This window comes from Pinus tabuliformis, chromosome Q (genome assembly GCF_031772625.1).
Source record: "Pinus tabuliformis cultivar Carrire ecotype Pingquan chromosome Q, CPIR1, whole genome shotgun sequence".
NCBI lineage: Eukaryota > Viridiplantae > Streptophyta > Pinopsida > Pinales > Pinaceae > Pinus > Pinus tabuliformis.
The window spans coordinates 5,617,818-5,637,621 of record NC_142296.1 but is presented as its reverse complement, the minus strand read 5'-3'; the positions used below and the strand labels follow the sequence as shown (position 1 = coordinate 5,637,621).

The 19,804-nt window shown below is 40.4% G+C and overlaps 1 protein-coding gene across 3 annotated transcripts in view; it reads right to left on the bottom strand.

Moving 5' to 3' along the window:
* LOC149217998 (PHD finger protein ING1-like) overlaps positions 1 to 19,804 on the bottom strand; it is a 280,739-nt gene that overhangs the window by 125,896 nt on the left and 135,039 nt on the right. For all 3 annotated transcript variants that reach the window (XM_089383720.1, XM_089383718.1, XM_089383719.1), the window contains exons 4-5: positions 7,413 to 7,476; positions 7,046 to 7,145 (exon numbers count right to left, since the gene is read on the bottom strand). In XM_089383720.1, the coding sequence (XP_089239846.1) occupies positions 7,046 to 7,145; positions 7,413 to 7,476 (164 nt within the window). The remainder of the gene's footprint in view (positions 1 to 7,045; positions 7,146 to 7,412; positions 7,477 to 19,804) is intronic.

The following is a 19,804-nucleotide window of genomic DNA, read 5'->3' as shown; positions in this document are numbered from 1 at the left end:
TAAAGCACTGGTCTGCTCTCCCAGAGGTCTAAGGTTCTTGGTACCTCCAAGGAGCTACCATCCCCATTGGAGCCAATGTTAGAGTCGGTCTAGTAGCCCTCCATCAGCGATCAAAGCTCTTTGCATTGGCATAAGTAGGTGTCTCATCAGTGTCATCTTATTGCATTCCATTAGGCATGCCATAACCCTGATGGAGGAGCTGGTGTCTTTATTCCCCTCTTGGCACTGCTGGATCAAGTTGTTTCAGTCAATAAACTATATCAAAGTTGCTTGTCTTGTCTTGAGGTCAAAAGTCTTAGGTCTAGGGTTTAGGTCCAGTTTGTCTTCAAAGTCATGTCTCTAAAAGTGAATAAATGCCCAGCAGGCCAGAGGGATGATTATCAAAGTGTTTCTTTAAAAGATTTCATCTTGTACAGTTAATTTTTACCTTGGATTTAAAAACCCTGTTTTTAAAGCCAAGGTCATTTCTCAAAATTTTGTAAAAATTGTAAAAATTCAAAATTCTTTGAAAGGCAACACGCAACCCTGGTCCCCTTTGCCAAGACTCTTCAGAAGCTATCCCTGCAAAAATTATCAAGGAAAAACATCAATTCAACCAATTTCAAGACAAAAGGAAACCAAAAAGTCAGCAGCATTCAAAGTTTAAAAAGTGTCATGAAAAACATTAGAAAGAGGGTTTTGACATGAAATTAATTCAAAACAAGGCTATAAAGTCTCTCTCTCCCTCCATTAAGCTTCATTGTGCCTTCAAGCAATAGAGCAAATCGTTTTCAAGAGCATTTGGGCGAATTTGGTGAACTGTGAAGGCGCGCGACCCGTCGAGACGGGTCGCGCGACCCATCAGGGCACCTCCGCCAGTGTAAATTTTATACGGGCGCGACCCGTTGAGTGCGCGCGACCTGTTGGGCAGTGCACGCGACCCATCAGGGTTTCCTCCACAGAAAATTACCAGCAAGCTGCCAAGCGACCACAAATTGTTCAAGCTTGTCAGGTAGGCCTTCAATCATATAAATTATGGTTTGCTAAAGCTTGAGAAGATCATGATAATATTTTAAAAGCCTTCATTTGCAAGTAAAGACTCCATGTGCTTTTGCTTGAAAATATCAAAGTTGCTAGGGTTTGTTTTGTTGTTTTAAGGTATTCCTTTTCATTCCTATTGTTCCTACATTTTCCCACCTCCCATTTCTTACTCCCTTATCACTGTTATTTAATTTCCCTACCAAAAATATTAAGAAATCAAAAATCAAACCCTAAACCCTACCTCCCATAACATCCTTGCAAATGAAATTGTATGATGATGTATATGTCATAATTCTTCCCCTAAACTCCCTGTTTCATATATTTTTCCCAATTTCCCTTCCAAGTCTCCCTTCCCTAACATTTCCCTTGTGCTACTTGTCCCCTTGAAACAGCATTTCAAAACAGTTAAAACAGCAGATTTCAAAGCAGAAGCAGCAGTACATTTCAGCCACTTTGCTCCTGAAACCATGTCAGAAACCGAAACCGATTACGAGCAAAGTGATGACCATGAGTCAGCTTCAGAGTTTGAGGTACATAGGAGGCCTCACAGGGGTGGTAAGAGCGGTCACCATAAGAGAGAGGAGCCCACCTCTTTGACCGATTTGCAGGCCTGTCCAATTGCAGTCACATGTTTCTGTTATCTGTCATGTTATGAGTTTTGCGAGAGGATCTCTCAGATTCAGCATCACAGGGAGTTGGCTCGCTTGTTTGTTTTGCATTTGCATGATGGGCATGTGAACCTTGCAGGGGTGGATTTTACATTGACACCTGAGATGATTGCTCAATCAACAGGGATACCAAATGTTGGAGAAATGTGGAACAAGCGCAAAATATTGGACAGTTTTCAGTATGAGCCTTACATTAAACCTGCATTTATGAGACAAGTGACGGGTGTATTTCCTTTCAGATTTTTGAGGAATGAGTATGCTCCTTTGATGAGGCTTATCATGCGCTATTTCCCCTGTGAGGGCAGATTTTCACGTGTGTATTCATACCATATTCGCTTGTTGATGCATTTCACATGGGTTCAGATGATGAACACCCCTGTTTTCTTGTGCCAGAATATTGAGAGGATGGTGCCCTTGATGCAGAGGAAGAGCCCAGCACAACAATATAGGAGCCTCTATCATTATGGTTTGATTCAGCTTGTGGTCATACATCAGTTGGCTCAGCATGGCATCCCATGGGAGGAGTTTATCTCTCATGAGTTTTTCACAGCACCACTACCACATCCTGAGATTGTTCATGAGGAGGGAGGACCATCACAACAGCATGATATCCCTGAGATTAGACATGTCAACTCTCCTCCATTGGTCACTTATCAGAAAGGCCATAGGGCCTTATTTGCAGCAGCTCGGCGAGTATTTTCTCCACATCAGGTGGAAGGGGTCTCGCCTTCTTCATCAGCACCACGAGTGTTATCTCCACACCAGGTGGAAGGGGCCTCGTCTCCGACAGCAGCACAGGTATCAGAGAAGGGCAAACAGCCCAGGATTGATGAGGGGCCATCAGCTGTTCCAGACATAGAGGTTGTTGATCTTGATATCAGTTCTCCTAGCCTAGAGTCAAAGGAGATCATTCAGCACCTAAGAGCTGAAAATGATTCATTGCAGCGAAGATTGGAAGGGGCACAATGGACGATCACATATTTAGAGCAGCGCAACAAGCAGTTGGAGGATGAGCACACTCTTGATGAGTTGCGGAGGATTCATGAGGACCGCAACTTGGCTCGAAAGAGACCCGGCGATTTGGTACTCGTTGAGCGAGAGGCTATGCTTCTCCAGGTTAATGCTCATTTGGAGAGGTTGCTGGCCAAGGCCAACCAAGATAAGGACTTGCTCAGGAACATGAAAAATCATTATTGGGCGCGGATGCACGTATGCAAGGCAAGAATGAAAGTGCTCCAAAGACGGTTGGCCAAAGCACAAAAACGAGGGAAAAGGCCCGACCCCCTCCACATCTTGGCTGAGGCTTCTTTGAAGGAGCATGATATTAAATAACTCAACTCTAGCACAATTTTCAAAAAAATTTGAGCATTTTGGGTCATTTGTGATTTTTCTGGCAAAAAACAGGTTTTCTTCACCGATGGGTCACGCGCTTTCGTTTGGCAACTCCATTTTGGAAAAACTCAGCATTTCTGGATTTGTCATGGAAAGTTACACTTGCTCAGCCATTACCAAGAAATTTCACCAAGTTTTGGGCCTCCAGAAAGTCAAAAAACAAGCAAAAAATGACTTTCTGCCACATTTTTGACACACAGGAAGCAGTCTTGGAAGATTGCAATTTTGGAGGGGCAAATGACCACCAAATTCAGAAATTCCACTTACGTTGGAAAGTAAACATCCAGACCTTTCCAACAAGCCCACTTTTGCCTCATTTGGACACCTAGAAGTGCCTCCAAAGGCGCGCGACCCATTCAGGAATGGCGCGTGACCCATCAGGCAGTTTGCACAGAAATTCAATCTACAACTCAGCAAAACGCAGTTTTGACTGGATTTGACTTTTTGGAGTTGATTTTCATCCTCCTTGTTGTGAATGATGTAATTTTATGATGTTTAGACACTTATTTATCTCTTCTAGAAGATTCATTCATAAGATAGGCAAAATTTAATGAATGAATTGGTTGCCTAGCTTATAGAGGCAAGTTGTTTTGATTGACTAGTTTTCAGTGCTTAGTTTAGAATTGGTTAAAACAGCTCCTAGGATAGTGAGCTCGACCCCTAGAGGCAGGGAAAGATGTTAGGTGGCCTATATTATGTACTTTCTTGCTCATTTTCATGGTTGGACTCTTGAGGGAGAAGCTCTTATTGTATTACTCACTGTATCTCTGCAATTTTTGGCAAAGGAAGACCAGGGTTTTGCAGTCCTTTTTGGGATTCTTGTGGTCACATGTATTGATGGTGTGTTTCTCTTTGTACTTGTAAGTGTGTTATGTGAATCATTTCCTTACTTTTCCTTCTGCAAATTAGGCAAATGAAGTGTTAAAGTAGAATTCATGATTGTCATGCTCTGCTTTTAAGTTTTCTTAATATCAATGTTTTCAACTGTTTAAGGGGAATTCAAGGTTATTTCTTGCTCTCCTTAACTCCTCACTGGTCATTCTCATCCATCCACCTCTATCAAAGGCATCAATACTGTCTCCTACCTCGCCCCAAAGAACCCCCTACAGAAACTGTGTCCAATCCCCGCACCCAAAATTGCCCTTCCCCAACTTTCCACCAAAATCCTAAAACTTCCCAATTCAAACTTTTAAATCAGTTTACTAGCCTAAAATCAGTGTTTCCTTATTGGTTATCTCGCCCTTTGAAGATCTTATATCGAGATAGACCGGAGAGAGCCCTCTCCTGCCCCGTAGGGCTAGCTACGAGGCTAAGTGGTTTGATGTTGCCTTGGAGTTTGCCTTTCTCAGCCTGAGGTGAAATTTCAAACGCTAACAGTGAGTACATAGCAGAGAGGCAAAGATAGTGCCAGAGGGTCAACGCAATGATTAAGGAGGCTACGCAGAGGCAGCTAGAGACTACACAGGGCCTGAGGGGCCTGCATGGGTGACACAGAGGGCCAGAGAGTTGACGCAGAGAGGTAGAAGGTTGACGCAGAGGGTTCTAGAGCTACGCAGAGGCTAGCAGGGCTGAAGTAGAGCCTTGGAGAAGCGCTAGAAGGATTTTTGTGGAGCAGACTAGTGCTGAGAAGCTGAATATCTGTCACTGAGAAGAGGTATTATTGTCGTGTAAAAATCTCTGTTCAGTGAGCCAATTTGGCACCATAGTTGTACTCAAGAAATCTGCATAATAATAAAACCCTCAGAACTGTTGCACCGATTTTCCTGCATTGGGTTTTTCCAGGGACGATTGTCCAAAAATAATGGTTTCCCTTGTGTTTTTGTCTAGTATTTCAGTTGTTGATCTGTAGATGAGTTAAGGTTGCATTTGTGTTTATTTTCAGTATTTATATGCATAAATAACTTGTTAAGGAATAAACAAGTAGGTGAAATAAACTAGATAATGCAGTAGGGATTTCTAATGGGTAACATTTAGAAATTTCAACACTCAAGAGAACTAATGTTGAATTGTCAAATAATCAAAAATACCAAATGGAGGCCTCCGGGCTCTATTTATAATTGCTAGTCCTCTCCCTTGGTGGTCCCCACCTTCCACTAATAAAATATTACTTTGCCGCCATTCTTCATTAAAATAATAATTTCCACTTTTCTCCCACAAAATGATATTTTCTCCATTCTATTTAATATCACCAAAAATTGGCAAAACTCTTTATTGAATTTTGCACTCACAAAAATTGGGAACACTACAGTTTCTAAGATAAACAAATTAGGTTCCACCCTCTCTATCCACGCTCTTCCATTATTGACTTCGCCTTCATTGATTCCATTGCTCAATTGAATAGAGGCACTAGTCTAGTTGTGGGATCATCTTTTTAAATCTCTTTTTTCCTCAATTTTTGGTTGCTGGGGTTAGGGCTTGGTTTAAATTTGCATTTAATAACATTTACGTTCCTATATGTTATTGCCCTTTAGGTGTAAATTGCATTTATTAATATTTCGAAAGCAAAATATAACATTTATTGCATATTTTCACCCCAAATTTAAGGCTGACATCTAGGGTTTATATTGTTGTTCTATGCATTGTGAACCATTAAAAACCTGAAGTTGACCTATCCTTTGCTTACCTCTTTAATAGCCTTCAATCCTTTGATGATCTCATTATTTATAGTTATTTTTTGGCTATCATAAGGTTTTGCATGTGGTAAATCTGCCCAGTTTGAAACCCTAAGTTACAACATCTTTTCCTTAGTTTACTGGGGTTGGTGGAAAGAGTACTTGGAACACTTGTAGCTTTTACACTGGGCTCCAAGGTTTTGTTGATACCTTCTCCCATAACCATTAGACCCTTATCACCCTTGAGTCCTCCTTTATTAAAGACATTTCTAGATGGTTTACCTAGAAACTCCTTGGAGAAACATTTGGCTTGGAACCCTAGTCATTTAATCTCTAAGCCTGGCAAAGGGAAGCCTCCCTTGTGAGGATAATATCTTACCACAACCACAGGAGAAAGGCCATTGAGGTGATAGTGATAGCTAATCTCTTTGTTGCTATATAGACCTAGATTACCTAGTGAGGCTTTGTACTCGGCCTGCTAGATTTTGCGGTAAAAGGTCCATGGTCCTCCTCTCATCCAAAGATGACATTTCAGAAAACTCTTTCAATCCACCAGCAAACCAATTAGATTTTAGGCTACCTATGGGTCCCACGACACATGGGTGCCTGGGTGTGTCCAAAACGTGGCTGGGAATCACTGAAACGCATTGGAAATGCCACCAACTATACCATACTAAGTTTCCAAATCATGATATACATACGGTACAGTGTACAATGTTTCCAAGGCAGTTCATACCTGATTCAACGTTTTTGAACATTGTGGGTTCTGGAAGGCTGCCTAGATAAGCATTTCATTCAACATAAGTTGAAACTGAACCTTGTATTCATTACCTCTTTCATAATGGATCATAAATCCTATCATGCATCATTCTCTCTTGTTCTATCTCGTTGTTATTATTATTATAATTTTATTAGTGTGCATACAATAGAGAAGGTTTCTACAACTAATTAAACTTTGCATGTCCTCACAATGACATTGACCAGTGCTCAGTGGATGGTCAGGAGGTCCAAGGCCACAAACACTAGATACTAAAGAAAAATTTGTCAAAAGTGGGGTGTCTGTTGAAGTTATATCATGTAAAATTTGTCTTTTTCTTCTCGCCCTTTTCATGTTCCAGAACATGATTAAAAATAGGATTTCCCAAAGAAGAATATTACCAACTGTAAAAGCTTGGCTAAAGAAAATTACAAAGCGTAATCATAAAACTTATTGGACTCCAATATTGGCTATCACTCAGAGAGCACACACATCTTTCACCATTCAAAGTTCAAACAACTCAAAATGACAACTTTAACAGAGTAAGTTTAACAGTCATTTTCAACAACATATCAACTATCATAAAGTGAGCAAACCTTTTACGCCCAGCTTTGCTGCTTTCATGTCCCCTTGCTGATCTACTACTAGTATCAGTATTATGATCCATAGCTACTACCCCACCTGCAAGTTCCCTTTCTGCACAAGCAAAACAAGTTAAATTCAGTTGTGAAATAGGCTTGCACAAGCGATCGTGTTGAAAATCAAGTGCCAGCTATGACTCTCAAAACCATAGAATGCAGCGAAAAAATAAGGAACGAAGTATTTTCCCTCACATTCCCAAACATCATATTTAAAAGACAAGATTTTTCTCAAGTTGTTTTCATTTTGTCACTCGTTTCCTTCCTTTTCTCCTTTTCCCGAACCCCCAAAACCAAGACATTAGCCAACAGTTAAGAGAGATACCACGCCGGAGATCATCATCAAACTTTTTCATATACTTATCCAAGCGCTGAATATGTCCGTCTACCTACAAAGTACCACATTAAAATTAGATTTCCATAATAATTAAGATTCATATAAACAGTCTTCTGTGCTTGTTACAATGAAGCACTAAGGTAATGCAAAGAAATAACAGCACTATAGCAAAAATGTCAGAGATGAAACTACACACTAATAATACAATTTGTGAACTGAACAAGAAAAACCATTTGTATGCAGTGATGCAAGATTAACAGAAGACCATTTGACAAATCAGCAGTAATTAGATTGATAGCAGATACATTGTCTATACTACGAAAAAGATATGGAAGTATATGGAAACCCGTAATATTCCTATTTGGAAATACCTCCAGTTCTACCCAATGTTAATGAGTTTGTTAAATCTGGTCTTGGTGGGATTTTTGTCAAAAAGTGGGTTAGTGACTGTTGTAGGTGCACTTTCGTAATTTATTTCCAATTACACATACACAGTGAACAACATTTGATAGGAAAATACTTCAAACTGATATAAACTGATTTATTTCATACCCAGAAACATAGATAATGCTGATATGAGTTTATGAAGCAATGAATATGAATACGGGAGGCCTTATATTAAGTCAAAATAACAGTGAATAACAAATAGAGGAATCTGATATAAATTGCAGCAGTGAATCTCCCCTTTATGTATTCAGTCCTTGAGGATATCAGCAATAGAAGCTACAGGAGTTATTCAGTCCTTGAGGATATCAGCAATAGAAGCTACAGGAGTTCAATCCCTTTATACATTAAACAACAACCACGCTACAGCCATGTATACGCTCTGAGAAGCTAATTGGGTGACTGATTTATACGCTCAGCAACACTGGTAACCAGAACTCATGCCTTTGGGCACAAATACATATATATATATATATATATATATATATATATATATCAGCTTCCCTTCTGACTGATATAAATCTGGTCCCTCTGATACCACTGGGATTTTGTGACTGATAAACTCAAGGAATGAAGGAAACGTCCAACCAATATTGCAGAAATTTACCATTGTTAGGATGCAATTCGTCCCTCTTCGAACAAAGCTAATGAAGGGCTCGTTTTTGCTGGAATGTATTAGTTTTCAGAGAGAGAAACAGCCCTTTAACAAATCTGGAAATACTTTTTAAAAACCCACTCTCCAGCTGAGCGAATAGCAAAGAGATGCCCAATTCGGCCTTAAGGAAATTAACACAATCTCTGGGTACAATTTAATCTCTGAATGATAAATGAAATAGGATTAGATTGCTCTTCAAACTCGGTCCTCTTGAAAGGCTAACTCGGCCCCTTCAACAAGAGACAAATTCGGCCCTCATTAAATACTTGAAGCACAATATAAATCATCCTCCCACACTTGCTAATTCAGTCTGAAACTCGTCCCCCTTTTTTGCTCTGCTTCCAACTTGAAAGATAACTTGTCCCTCTTAGAAGATGATATAGTCCTGCAAATAAATTAAAATTTCACAATGTCGGAGCACCTACAAACAATTGAATTATATGCTGAAGATTCTCTGCAATATCCACCAGTGGAAGATCTGAAATAATCTTCCCAACAAGCTAACTAGGGTGGCACTTGAAGTCCACCGAAATGAGCTAATGAGTTTCGTATGAAACTCTTGAAACTTGCTTGAGTTTCTTCACAATGTCAAATAGAAATGATAGAATAGAATGGCTTTGCAATTGAGTTCCTCCTTTTATAATTTGTCATGGAGCCACCCTCTAGGTTCTAGATTCTCCCTTTTTCCTTATTATTTTATTGGTGGGGGCCATTTTCCACTTTTTGCCATCATTGAAATAAAATAATAAGTTGCCGTGATTTCCAATAAAATAATAATTTCCTCCCTTCTCCAATAAAATATTATTTTGCGGCCATTTCATTAAAATAATGATTTTCCTTCCTCCTCCAATAAAATATTATTTTGCCACCATCCCATTAAAATAATAATTTCTCCCTTCCCTCACAAAATAATATTTCCCCTTTCTAATATTTCCAGAATTTTGCAAAACTCCCAAGTGATTTTTGTATGCACAGAAAATGGGGACATCACAAAACACCAAGTTATGTAGCAATGCAAGGTTATGAGCAAGAGCAGCAAATTTTGAAATAAAATGAGTACAGTATCACAATATGGATAGCCAGTGAAATAAGGGGGAGCATACAATCACTTAAAGGCTAAAAAAAGTATAATGATGAAGCTAAGTCACATGACACGAGGACACGAGACACGGAGGACACGTAAATACGAGTATTCAATAAGAAATGTAGCGACCTGGAAACAGGACACAGGGGACACGTTTTATATATATTTAATAAAATATATATATGTATATATAGATATATATATACCGAAATATAGTTTTTTATCCATATTAAATTGCAGGTTGCAGCTTATCTAATCAAATTAAAATATAATTACTTCTCAAAGTTCATAGTTCACTTTAAAAAAATAAATAGAATCAAAATTTACTATTTAGAAATTAGAATGTGATATGCTTGGTCTTGATTCTTGAATATTCAATGTTCATTGTTCATGTACAACTTACAAGCACATAAGAAACTACTAAGTACTTACTACTAACTATAAATTTAGAACTTAAATATTAAAACCATAAAATGCAGATTTTCCATTAAGTCATCAAAATCAAAATGTATCATTGTTCAGTGTTTACAACAATGTTGCATTAATCGTTATCGGGATAATATCGATGCGAAGAAAAAATCGGAAAAAATCGTAATTATCGGGAAATAATCGGAAATAATCAGGAAAAAATCGTTTGGTACAAAAATATTCATTTTTTTTCATTTTTATTCAATTTTTTTAATATCTAAACCATCTACAACATAAAATAAATACATTGACACATAAATATGATAAAAGAACTAATATATAAGATGTTTAATATCATTTCTAGTGCTAAAATCACACATAACATTGAATCATGTCCTGAATAGTAAGTCCTGACTCTTGAGTCCCAACTTAGCCTAAAAATATCAACAAAAAATATAATAATGTATCTCATCATGTCACAATGTCATATACAATAAAATGAAGAAAATAACTAAAGTCTAATCCTATTGATTTCCTCTGCCCCTCTTGAGAGAAAATGCCACAGCTTTCCCTTTCCCTCTAGATGTAGATGTTGGTGCTGGTGGAGTTGGCAATGGAGTTTGCTATGCTCTAGAAGCTGAAGAACTAGAAGTAGGAGCTACAGGAGGTAGACCACGTCCTCTACTGGTGGCAGGGGTAGCCCGGGCAGGTGGTGTCACCTGGAAACATTACAATCTCCCAATCCTGAAATCCTGAAAAACTGATAAGTCTGCTGCATTTTGAATGAAATCTAAAATTCTACTTTCTCCATATGAAATCCAATGAGGCCGGAACCACTCTCAAACATCCTGAGTCATTTCATGGTAATGTTAAAAATTTAAGTAAAAGGATGAAAATGAAGATCAAGGAGAATGTCACTTTTACTTTAGGAATTTAACATGACCATGAATAGCATATCAATACTAGGGCCTAGACCTGATCATTAAGCTGCCCTACTCAAAAATTATTTGTTTCTTTCAAAAAAAATTGTAGCTTATGCAAGCAACGTTTTCTATCAACGGAATACGTGTTTTCCAGATGTAGGACACAACGAAAACCGGCAAATACGTTTTACATTTTACAGGACACGATGAAAAACGTTTTCGACACGTTTTAGGGCCGTTTTCGTGTCCAACACGTAAAATACGGGACACGGGACCTTGGAGGACGTGCCCTGTGACTTAGTGATGAAGGAATTCCCTCTTATAATGATTCAAAGGCATACATTTCTAAGAGAGGAAAGTCCCAGAAATTGAAACTCATTTTATATAGCGAAGAGTTTGTCCTGCAACAACTAGAGGATGATGAAATAAATGCGCAGTGATCAAGTGAAACACATATTAAACTTCCTTCGAGCAGCCCATAACTGAAAGAAGCAAGCAACAAAAGAGCCTGTCCAGAAACTCATTAAAAGGTTAGGTCCATCATTGGAGTGGAGAAATTAAAAGCCAAAGAAACGACTTAATATCGAAGAGTTAATATCAACTTGGTCGAGCTGCATGTTTCCAAGTTTTCTAAGGAATCTTGTGCTTGATCAAATATGTTTTACAGTTACATAATACAGACCTTCTCAGTAGAACAACAAATTTTGCACTCTGCAAATGAAATCATAAGCTATGGTATTTATATAGAAGTAAACTATATTAATGCCCAAAAGACTAAAGTTAGTCTATGGCACTCGTTGGAAACACTGAGAGGGGGGATAAATCAGTATTTCACTTTTCTTTACAATTTAGTATCAAAAGAATTAACCAGTAATGTCACACAAGATATATAAATGAACAATTTATTTATATTAGAGGGAAGCTACAACTGGAAGGGCTACAACCCCAAGATTTACCATCTCCCACTGGAAGGAACACAAGATATATAAATGAACAATTATATTAAAGGGAAGCTACAACTGGAAGGGCTACAACCCCAATATTTACCATCTCCCACTGGAAGGAGGTGACAACCTCCTAAAGGAAGCTACAACATCCTTCCCTAGCACCTTGCAACCCTTTAGAATAACTTCCTGGTCTCCTATACCAGGGGTAATGACCCAAATACAACAATATACAATCATTGTTATCTCTGCCTGAACATATTCAATTTCCAGTACTGCTCTAGCAAGTTTGCCACTGTAATTTTGACCTCAAATGCAACAAATTGATTCTAGGTCATAGCTCCAGACGGCTGCTTATATGTGCCAAGGATAACTTCAAAGTTCTGTTCAACAATGGCTTCAAGGTCTGTTCAAAATGACTTCAATGCCTGCTTAAGAATGATTTCAAGGTATGCTTTAGATTAAGCAAAGATTTGTTTTGCCATAAGATGATCTAGAAAACAGCTCTCACTCTGCCTCATATCAGTCTCCAAAAGACCAGGAATCTATGCCTTAGTTATAACCCTGAAACAATCTTGGATTTGCCTTAAAACACCCTGAAATACAGAAGGACAAGTTGAAAATGTGAAAATTTCTGAATCTAACACATCAGAAACCCCTATTGCAATATCTGGTTTATTATCTCCTACTTGTTCTTTACATTAACAAGTTATTTATATGCATAAATATCGAAATAAACACAATTGCAGCCTTCACAAACATACAGATCAGCAACTGAAATAAACTAAGACAACACAAGGGACACCGTTATTTTTGGACAATCGTCCCCGGAAAAACCCAAAGCGGGAAAACCCGTGCAGCATATAGAGGGTTTTATTATTAAGCAAATTCTAAATACAACTAAGATGCCAAAAATGGCTCACCCTTCAGGGAATTTCCTTGGCAGCAATACCTCTATCCAAAGACAGATATTCCAGCTGATCAGTAACCGATGAACGGTCCCACAGCAACTCTGACTGTTCCTTGTGCTGGACAACGAAAGATGATCCACGCACTCTCTGGAACTGCGTCACCCTCTTAGGGATTGTGTCACCCTCTCTGGTTTAGCGTCAGCCAATCAGCTCTCAGTTTGTCCTACTGGATCACCTCAGCACAACCTCTGAAGTCCGTTGCGTCAACTGCGTCAGCCTCTATGGCTTCTGTGTCAACCTCTTGGCCCTCCTGCGTCCTCTGCGTTGGCCTCCTCGGCTTCTACGTCAACCCTTGTTGCCTTTGCGCCAGCCTTCCTAGGCTCTTGGTTGCCTCTTCCGGCACTCTGATGCCTCTCTAATATGTATTTCCCGACCTCCTACCGAGTTGCCCCTCATTGCAACTGATCACTTGTTCGATTTCCTCAGCAAACCACACCCCAGAAAATCAAACTGACTGATTTCTCAAGTTTCTTGGTGTATCTCCAACTGACCCTCAAGCCTCCTCTTATACTTTTCCTGTTGACGATTCAACGGCCGAGATTAAGTCCCTAATCAATGGCTAAGATTAGATTTGACTTGATCCTAGTTATGTAGAACTTTCTCATCCTTATTATATTAATACACATTAATATTTTAATTTTCCTAAGTTTAGACTGAGGGTCTCATTAAAAATATTAATTATTTTAGTATCTCTCCATCCGGGTGGAATTTCCCCAAACGATTTCTGGGTCTTGGAGATTTTATGTGCCTTAGCCTCTCCACCAATTTTCATCGCTAGAGCACATCCGATGCTACCAAAAATCAACTAAAAGGACACTGAAAAGATGCCTTAGAACCCTGAATCTTGATCAAAGATTTAGCATGAGGAATGGGTCCAAAATTCGGCCCCTGAGATAGCCACATTATGCTACAAGAAGAGGCCTCAGGTGGGCCAAAACTGGCCTCAAGAAAGAGCTAACACAAGCCAGAAAGTACCCCCAAAAACATATCACAGTGTGCCTCAAAAGAACTCTGGTTTTAGCCTTAGGATGAACTTGTTGATTTCATATAGGGTCTTCTATCCAAGTAATTCTAATGATTTAGTCCACTTTCACATACTTATCCATTATTTCATCATTAAACAATTACACAAAAGGCATCGACAATATAATGATAGTAGGATCATGAAGAAACATCCACACAAAGAACACAAGATATTTACCCTGGGAAAACCCACACGAGGTAAAAGCCCAACAATCCTCTCCTTAGAGAATGAATTCAACAAGACATCAAAGTCATAGACAAATTGACCAGCAAGACGATTGGTCCAACAGTGCACCAAGAAGCCATGTCAACCCTCCAAAATAGCATCTTCAAATCTTGTTCAAAGGCTCAGTCAAAGTCTCTCTCCTCCACAGTAAATTTGAACTTCTCCACAAAATATTCAGCCCCGTCTGGTCACACGTGCGAGTAGCAGAGAGATCATATTCCACATGTGCGAGATATCTTCTTCTTCCTCTAGCTTCAATCTTCTTTTCTTTGTCCTTCTTCACATAAGGGAGCAAAATATATCTTTAGATGATGAGATCCAAATTACTCAATGAAGAATATCAAGTGATCTTATATATAGTCTCTTTGGGGGCTGAATAGGTGCCTCTTTAGGGTTGAGCAGACTTGATAGGGAGGAGGGCCGACTTGGTCTTCTTGTGGAGCCATAAACCGAAATTTAAAATTCAAATTTTCTTTTTGAGAAGGTCATGAAGAACAAGCCTTCTAATTTTTCTTTTGACAAGTACATAGAGAATATAATTTCTCTTTTGAGCATGAAGAACATGTTTTATAAGTACATTAATGATAAAAATATTAATTACAAAAACCGACCATAGCTACAAAATTCAACACTCACTCTTAGCGAGGGAGGTACTCATAAACACTATCAAGATGTCATCAAGTTGACAAGTTCCCTAAGGAAGGATCAAGATTGGACAAGCATCATCATCAATATCATTATCATCATCATCAATATCATTATCATCAGCATCAAATTAATATCATCATCACTGACATCAATCACTTAGTCAGTGCCTCATACATATAGTCTTAGTTCACCATCAAATGACTAGTCTCGACACATAGTCTAGGTGCAACACCAAAAACATCAAAACAAACTCACTCTAGAAAGAGATCTGAGCACGATGCCAATTAAGCTCACTCTAGAAAGAGATCTGAGCACGATGCCAATTAAGCTCACTCTAGAAAGAGATCTGAGCACGATGTTGGGAGGCTCCTACTCATTTGAGTAGCTTCTAGGATCATTCTCAAACGAAGGTCAAAGTAACAAGGTGACAAAGGGAGAATGTCAGTCCATCAAGCCATTCTTTAATCAAGTAAAGGAAGAATGTCAGTCCATCGGACCATTCTTGAACCAAGTACAGGAAGAATGTCAATTCTTCAACCAAGTACTTGAAGAATGTTAATCCATGATGTTATCTAATCTATCAAACCACTCTCCAACCAAGGTCATAATGACACAGGGAGAGTAGCCCATTCTCCAACCAAGTGTTGATTTTTGGTAGCAGTGCTCTAGCCATGAAAATTGGTGGAAAGGCTAAGGCACATGAAATCTCCAAGACCCAAAAATCGTTTGGGGAAATTCCACCCGGATGGAGAGATATTAAAATAATTAATAGTTTTAATGGGGTTCCTAAGTATAAACTTAGGAAAATTAAAATATTAATGTGTATTAATATAATATGGGTGAGAAAGTTCTAAATAACGAGAATCAAGCCAGATCTAATCTTAGTCATTGATTAGGGACTTAATCTCGGTCGTTGAATCGTCAACAGGAAAAGTATAAGAGGAGGCTTGAGAGTCAGTTGGAGATACACCAAGAAACTTGAGAGATCAGCCAGTTCGATTTTTCTGGGGCGTGGTTTGCTGAGGAAATCGAACAAGTGATCAGTTGCAGTGAGGGGTAGCTCGAAAGAAGGCCGAAGAATACATATCAGAGAGGCAACAGAGTGTCGGAAGAAGCAGCGCAGAGCCTTGCAGGACTGACGCAGAGGTAGCAAGGGTTGACGCAAAGGCTGAGGAGGACAGTGGAGAGGACGCAGAGGGCCAAGAGGCTGACACAAAGGTCGTAACGGCTGACGCAGTTAACGCAGAGGGCTTTGGAGGTTGTGCTGAGGTGATTTAGAGGGACAGACTGAGAGCTAAGAGGCTGACGCAAAGCCAAAGAGGGTGATGCAGTCCCTACGGGGGTGACACAGTTCCAGAGAGTGCGTGGAGCAACTTTCATTGTCTAGCACAAGGAATAGACGGGGCCACTGTGGGATCGTTCATCCGATAGCTGATCGGTCTGAATATCTGTCTACGAATAGAGGTATTGTTGCCAAGGAAATTCTCTGAAGGGTGAGCCATTTCTGGCACCCTAGTAATATTCATTATTTGCTTAATAATAAAACCCTCTATATGTTGCACCGGTTTTCCCACAATGGGTTTTTCCAACGACGATTGCCCAAAAATAACAGTATCCCTTGTGTTGTCTCAGTTATTTCAGTTGTTGATCTGTATATTTGTAAAGGCTGCAATTGTGTTTATTTCGATATTTATGCATATAAATAACTTGTTAATGTAAAGAACAAGTAGGAAATAATAAACCAAATATTGTAGTAGGGGCTTCTAATGTGTTAGATTCAGAAATTTTCACAATGTATCAGAGCAATTACAAATCACAGGGGAACTGAAGACGCCAGCAGAAGAAATCTGAAAATTTTGCAGCAAAAGCAGTTATCCCGAGAGACAGGGTTGTTCCAGAGTTGAAGCGGCAAGAGAAGAGGTGACGCGAAAGCTCACGCAAAGCCTGCATCAGCATTTTGAGCCAAGGGAAGGGCCAGCGCAAAGGCAGAGAGAGGCAAAAGAGGCTCACGCAGAGCCATGTCATCCTTCTCAGCCAGGTAGGATTGACATAGTTGGCCAGAGAAGCAGATTCAGCCTTTGTCGTGATTGGGCAGAGCCTGAAGGGCTCAAGTTCTTCAATTGCCAAGGCCAAGGGAGCTGTGCAGATTGTGATTTGAGAAGTTGGTGGGACGTTGTTTCTGTGGGTGCAGAACAATGTCCAAGGAGATGGAACCAAGGTAGAGGGAATCACTACCTTGACAGATTTCTAGCCAAGGAATCCAGATCTGAGTTGTAGTTGCATAGGAGGATTGGAGAGGAGCAGTTTGACAGTTGGCCACAGGATTTCCAGGAGGGAAACTAGGACTCAGAGGGAGTCCCGAAGAGGAGCAGAGATAGTCGTGAATAGACTAAGGGATTAGGGAAGATTGGGCAAGGCTTCCAATTTTGTCATCTGGAAGGCCAGGATCTTGGCAGTCCCGGACAGACATCGCATCAAGCACTATGCCTTGAAAGTAGTATCTATCCCAGTTGACCTAGTTGAGAATGAGAAGTATGAGGAGGCGAGGGCAAGGGCGAAGTGCATGATCCTAGACGAGGTCAAAGATCATGTCATAACACATTGTTGAAAAGAACACAGCAAAGGAGATGTGGGACACCCTAACCACCTTATACCAGGGCTCTTCAGTGCAGCGGAAGATGCTATTGGAGAATCAGCTAGGTTCATATCAGATGCAGAGGGAGAGGAGATAGATCCATTCCTCCTCAGATTGCAAGAAATTCGGGACCAGCTTACTTCCGTGGGGTCTACACCAGATCCAAAGTTTATGGTCAGGACTGCCCTAAATGCAGTCTCCAAGGACTAGAGACATTTGTCCAAAGCATCTTGGGCAGAGCGACTTTCCCCAGTTGGGAGGAGATGTGGGCAGCTCTTCAACAAGAAGAGATCAGGAGGATGACCAAGGCGGGGAGTAGTGGCAAGGGAGTTCGATTCAAGAAAGAAGAGGAGGAGGATGCAGCTCTAGCATCTTCAGGACAGCAAGAGAAGAGGAAGAAAAAGGACATCTCCAATGTCAAGTGCTTCAACTATGAGGAGTTGGGACATTATGCATCTCAGTGCCCCAGGAAGAAAGGCAAGGGAGAAGCTTCTGATTCAAAGACAGCTCCAGCTAAGGCAGAGAAGGATGTCGAGACTGATGACAATTGTGCCATAAGTGCTCATGCGCCTATGGAGAAGAGGTGGGGAGACATTGAGCTGTAGTCAGGAGGACTACAGGAAGGGGCAGGATCCTTGAGGTGCCCAAACTCTTAGATCATATCCAGCTAAGGGAGCCCTTAACGACAGTAGCATGATGACAGGTGTTGGGTGGAGCAAAGTGTGATGGAGCGGCAAGGCAAGGCTAGAGTGCAGAAGTCTTTAGCAGTGCAGTAGAGTTTGCAGCAGTGCGAGAGGCACCGAGAAGTTTGCAACAACGCAGTGGCAGAAGAGGGAGCACAGGATAGCAACAGAGGCAGCTTCAACATCACAAGGCTTCCAAACTAACCAAGATGTCAGTGGTTGGGTAAAGTCAGTTACTTACTTCTCGGTAACTGAGTTGCAATGCAGCAGTTAGCAGTGGCAGTGCTATGGGCAACATGTTGAGAGGGAGTTGCGGTACAAATGTAGCAGTGGCAGTGGCAGTGTCATGGACAGTAGTACAGGGAGCAGCAGTGCAGAGGATGTGAGGCAGCAGGCCAAGCATCAACACAGGTACCGATGCAGAGGATAGTGTGATGTTTCTATGGCAAAGCATTACTAGAGCACATTCCTCGCTAAGAGGAAGTGTTGATTTTTGGTAGTATCGGATGTGCTCTAGCCATGAAAATTGGCGGAGAGGCTAAGGCACATGAGATTTCCAAGACCCAGAAATCGTTTGGGGAAATTCCACCCGGATGGAGAGATATTAAAATAGTTAATAATTTTAATGGGGTTCCTAAGTATAAACTTAGGAAAATTAAAATATTAATGTGTATTAATATAATGTGGGTGAGAAAGTTCTAAATAACGAGGATCAAGCGAGACCTAATCTTACCTGTTGATTAGGGACTTAATCTCGGCCATTGAATTGTCAACAGGAAAAGTATAAGTGGAGGCTTGAGAGTCAATTGGAGATACACCAAGAAACTTGAGAGATCAGTCAATTCGATTTTTCTGGGGCATGGTTTGTTGAGGAAATCGAACAAGTGATCAGTTGCAGTGAGGGGCAGCTCGGCAAGAGGCCGAGGAATACATATCAGAGAGGCAGTAGAGTGCCAGAAGAGGCAACGCCGAGCCTTGGAGGGTTGACGCAGAGGTTGAGGAGGCCAGCGCAGAGGACGCAGAAGGCCAAGAGGCTGACGCGAAGGCTGACGCAGTTGACACAGAGGGCTCAGAGGTTGCGCTGAGGTGATTCAGTGGGATAGACTGAGAGTTGAGAGGCTGACACAGAGCCAGAGAGGGTGACGCAGTTCCTAAGGGGGTGACGCAGTTCCAGAGAGTGCGTGGAGAAACTTTCGCTGTCTAGCACAAGGACTAGCCGGAGTCACTGTGGGATCGTTCATCTGGTAGCTAATCAGCCGAAATATCTGTCTCCGGATAGAGGTATTGTTGCCAAGGAAATTCCTTGAAGGGTGAACCATTTCTAGCACCCTAGTTGTATTCAGAATCTGCATAATAACAAAACCCTCTATATGTTGCACCAGTTTTCCCACATTGGGATTTTCCGAGGACGATTGTCCAAAAATAACGGTGTCCCTTGTGTTGTCTCAGTTTATTTCAATTGTTGATCTGTATATTTTTGAAGGCTGCAATTGTGTTTATTTTGGTATTTATGCATATAAATAACTTGTTAATGTAAAGAACAAGTAGGAGATAATAAACCAGATATTGCAATAGGGGCTTCTAATGTGTTAGATTCATAAATTTTCACATGGTATCAGAGAAATTACAGATCACAAGAGGACTGAAGACGCCAGCAGAAGAAATCTGAAAATTTTGCAGCAAAAGCAGCTATCCCGAGAGACAGCGTTGTTCCAGAGCTGAAGCAGCAAGAGAAG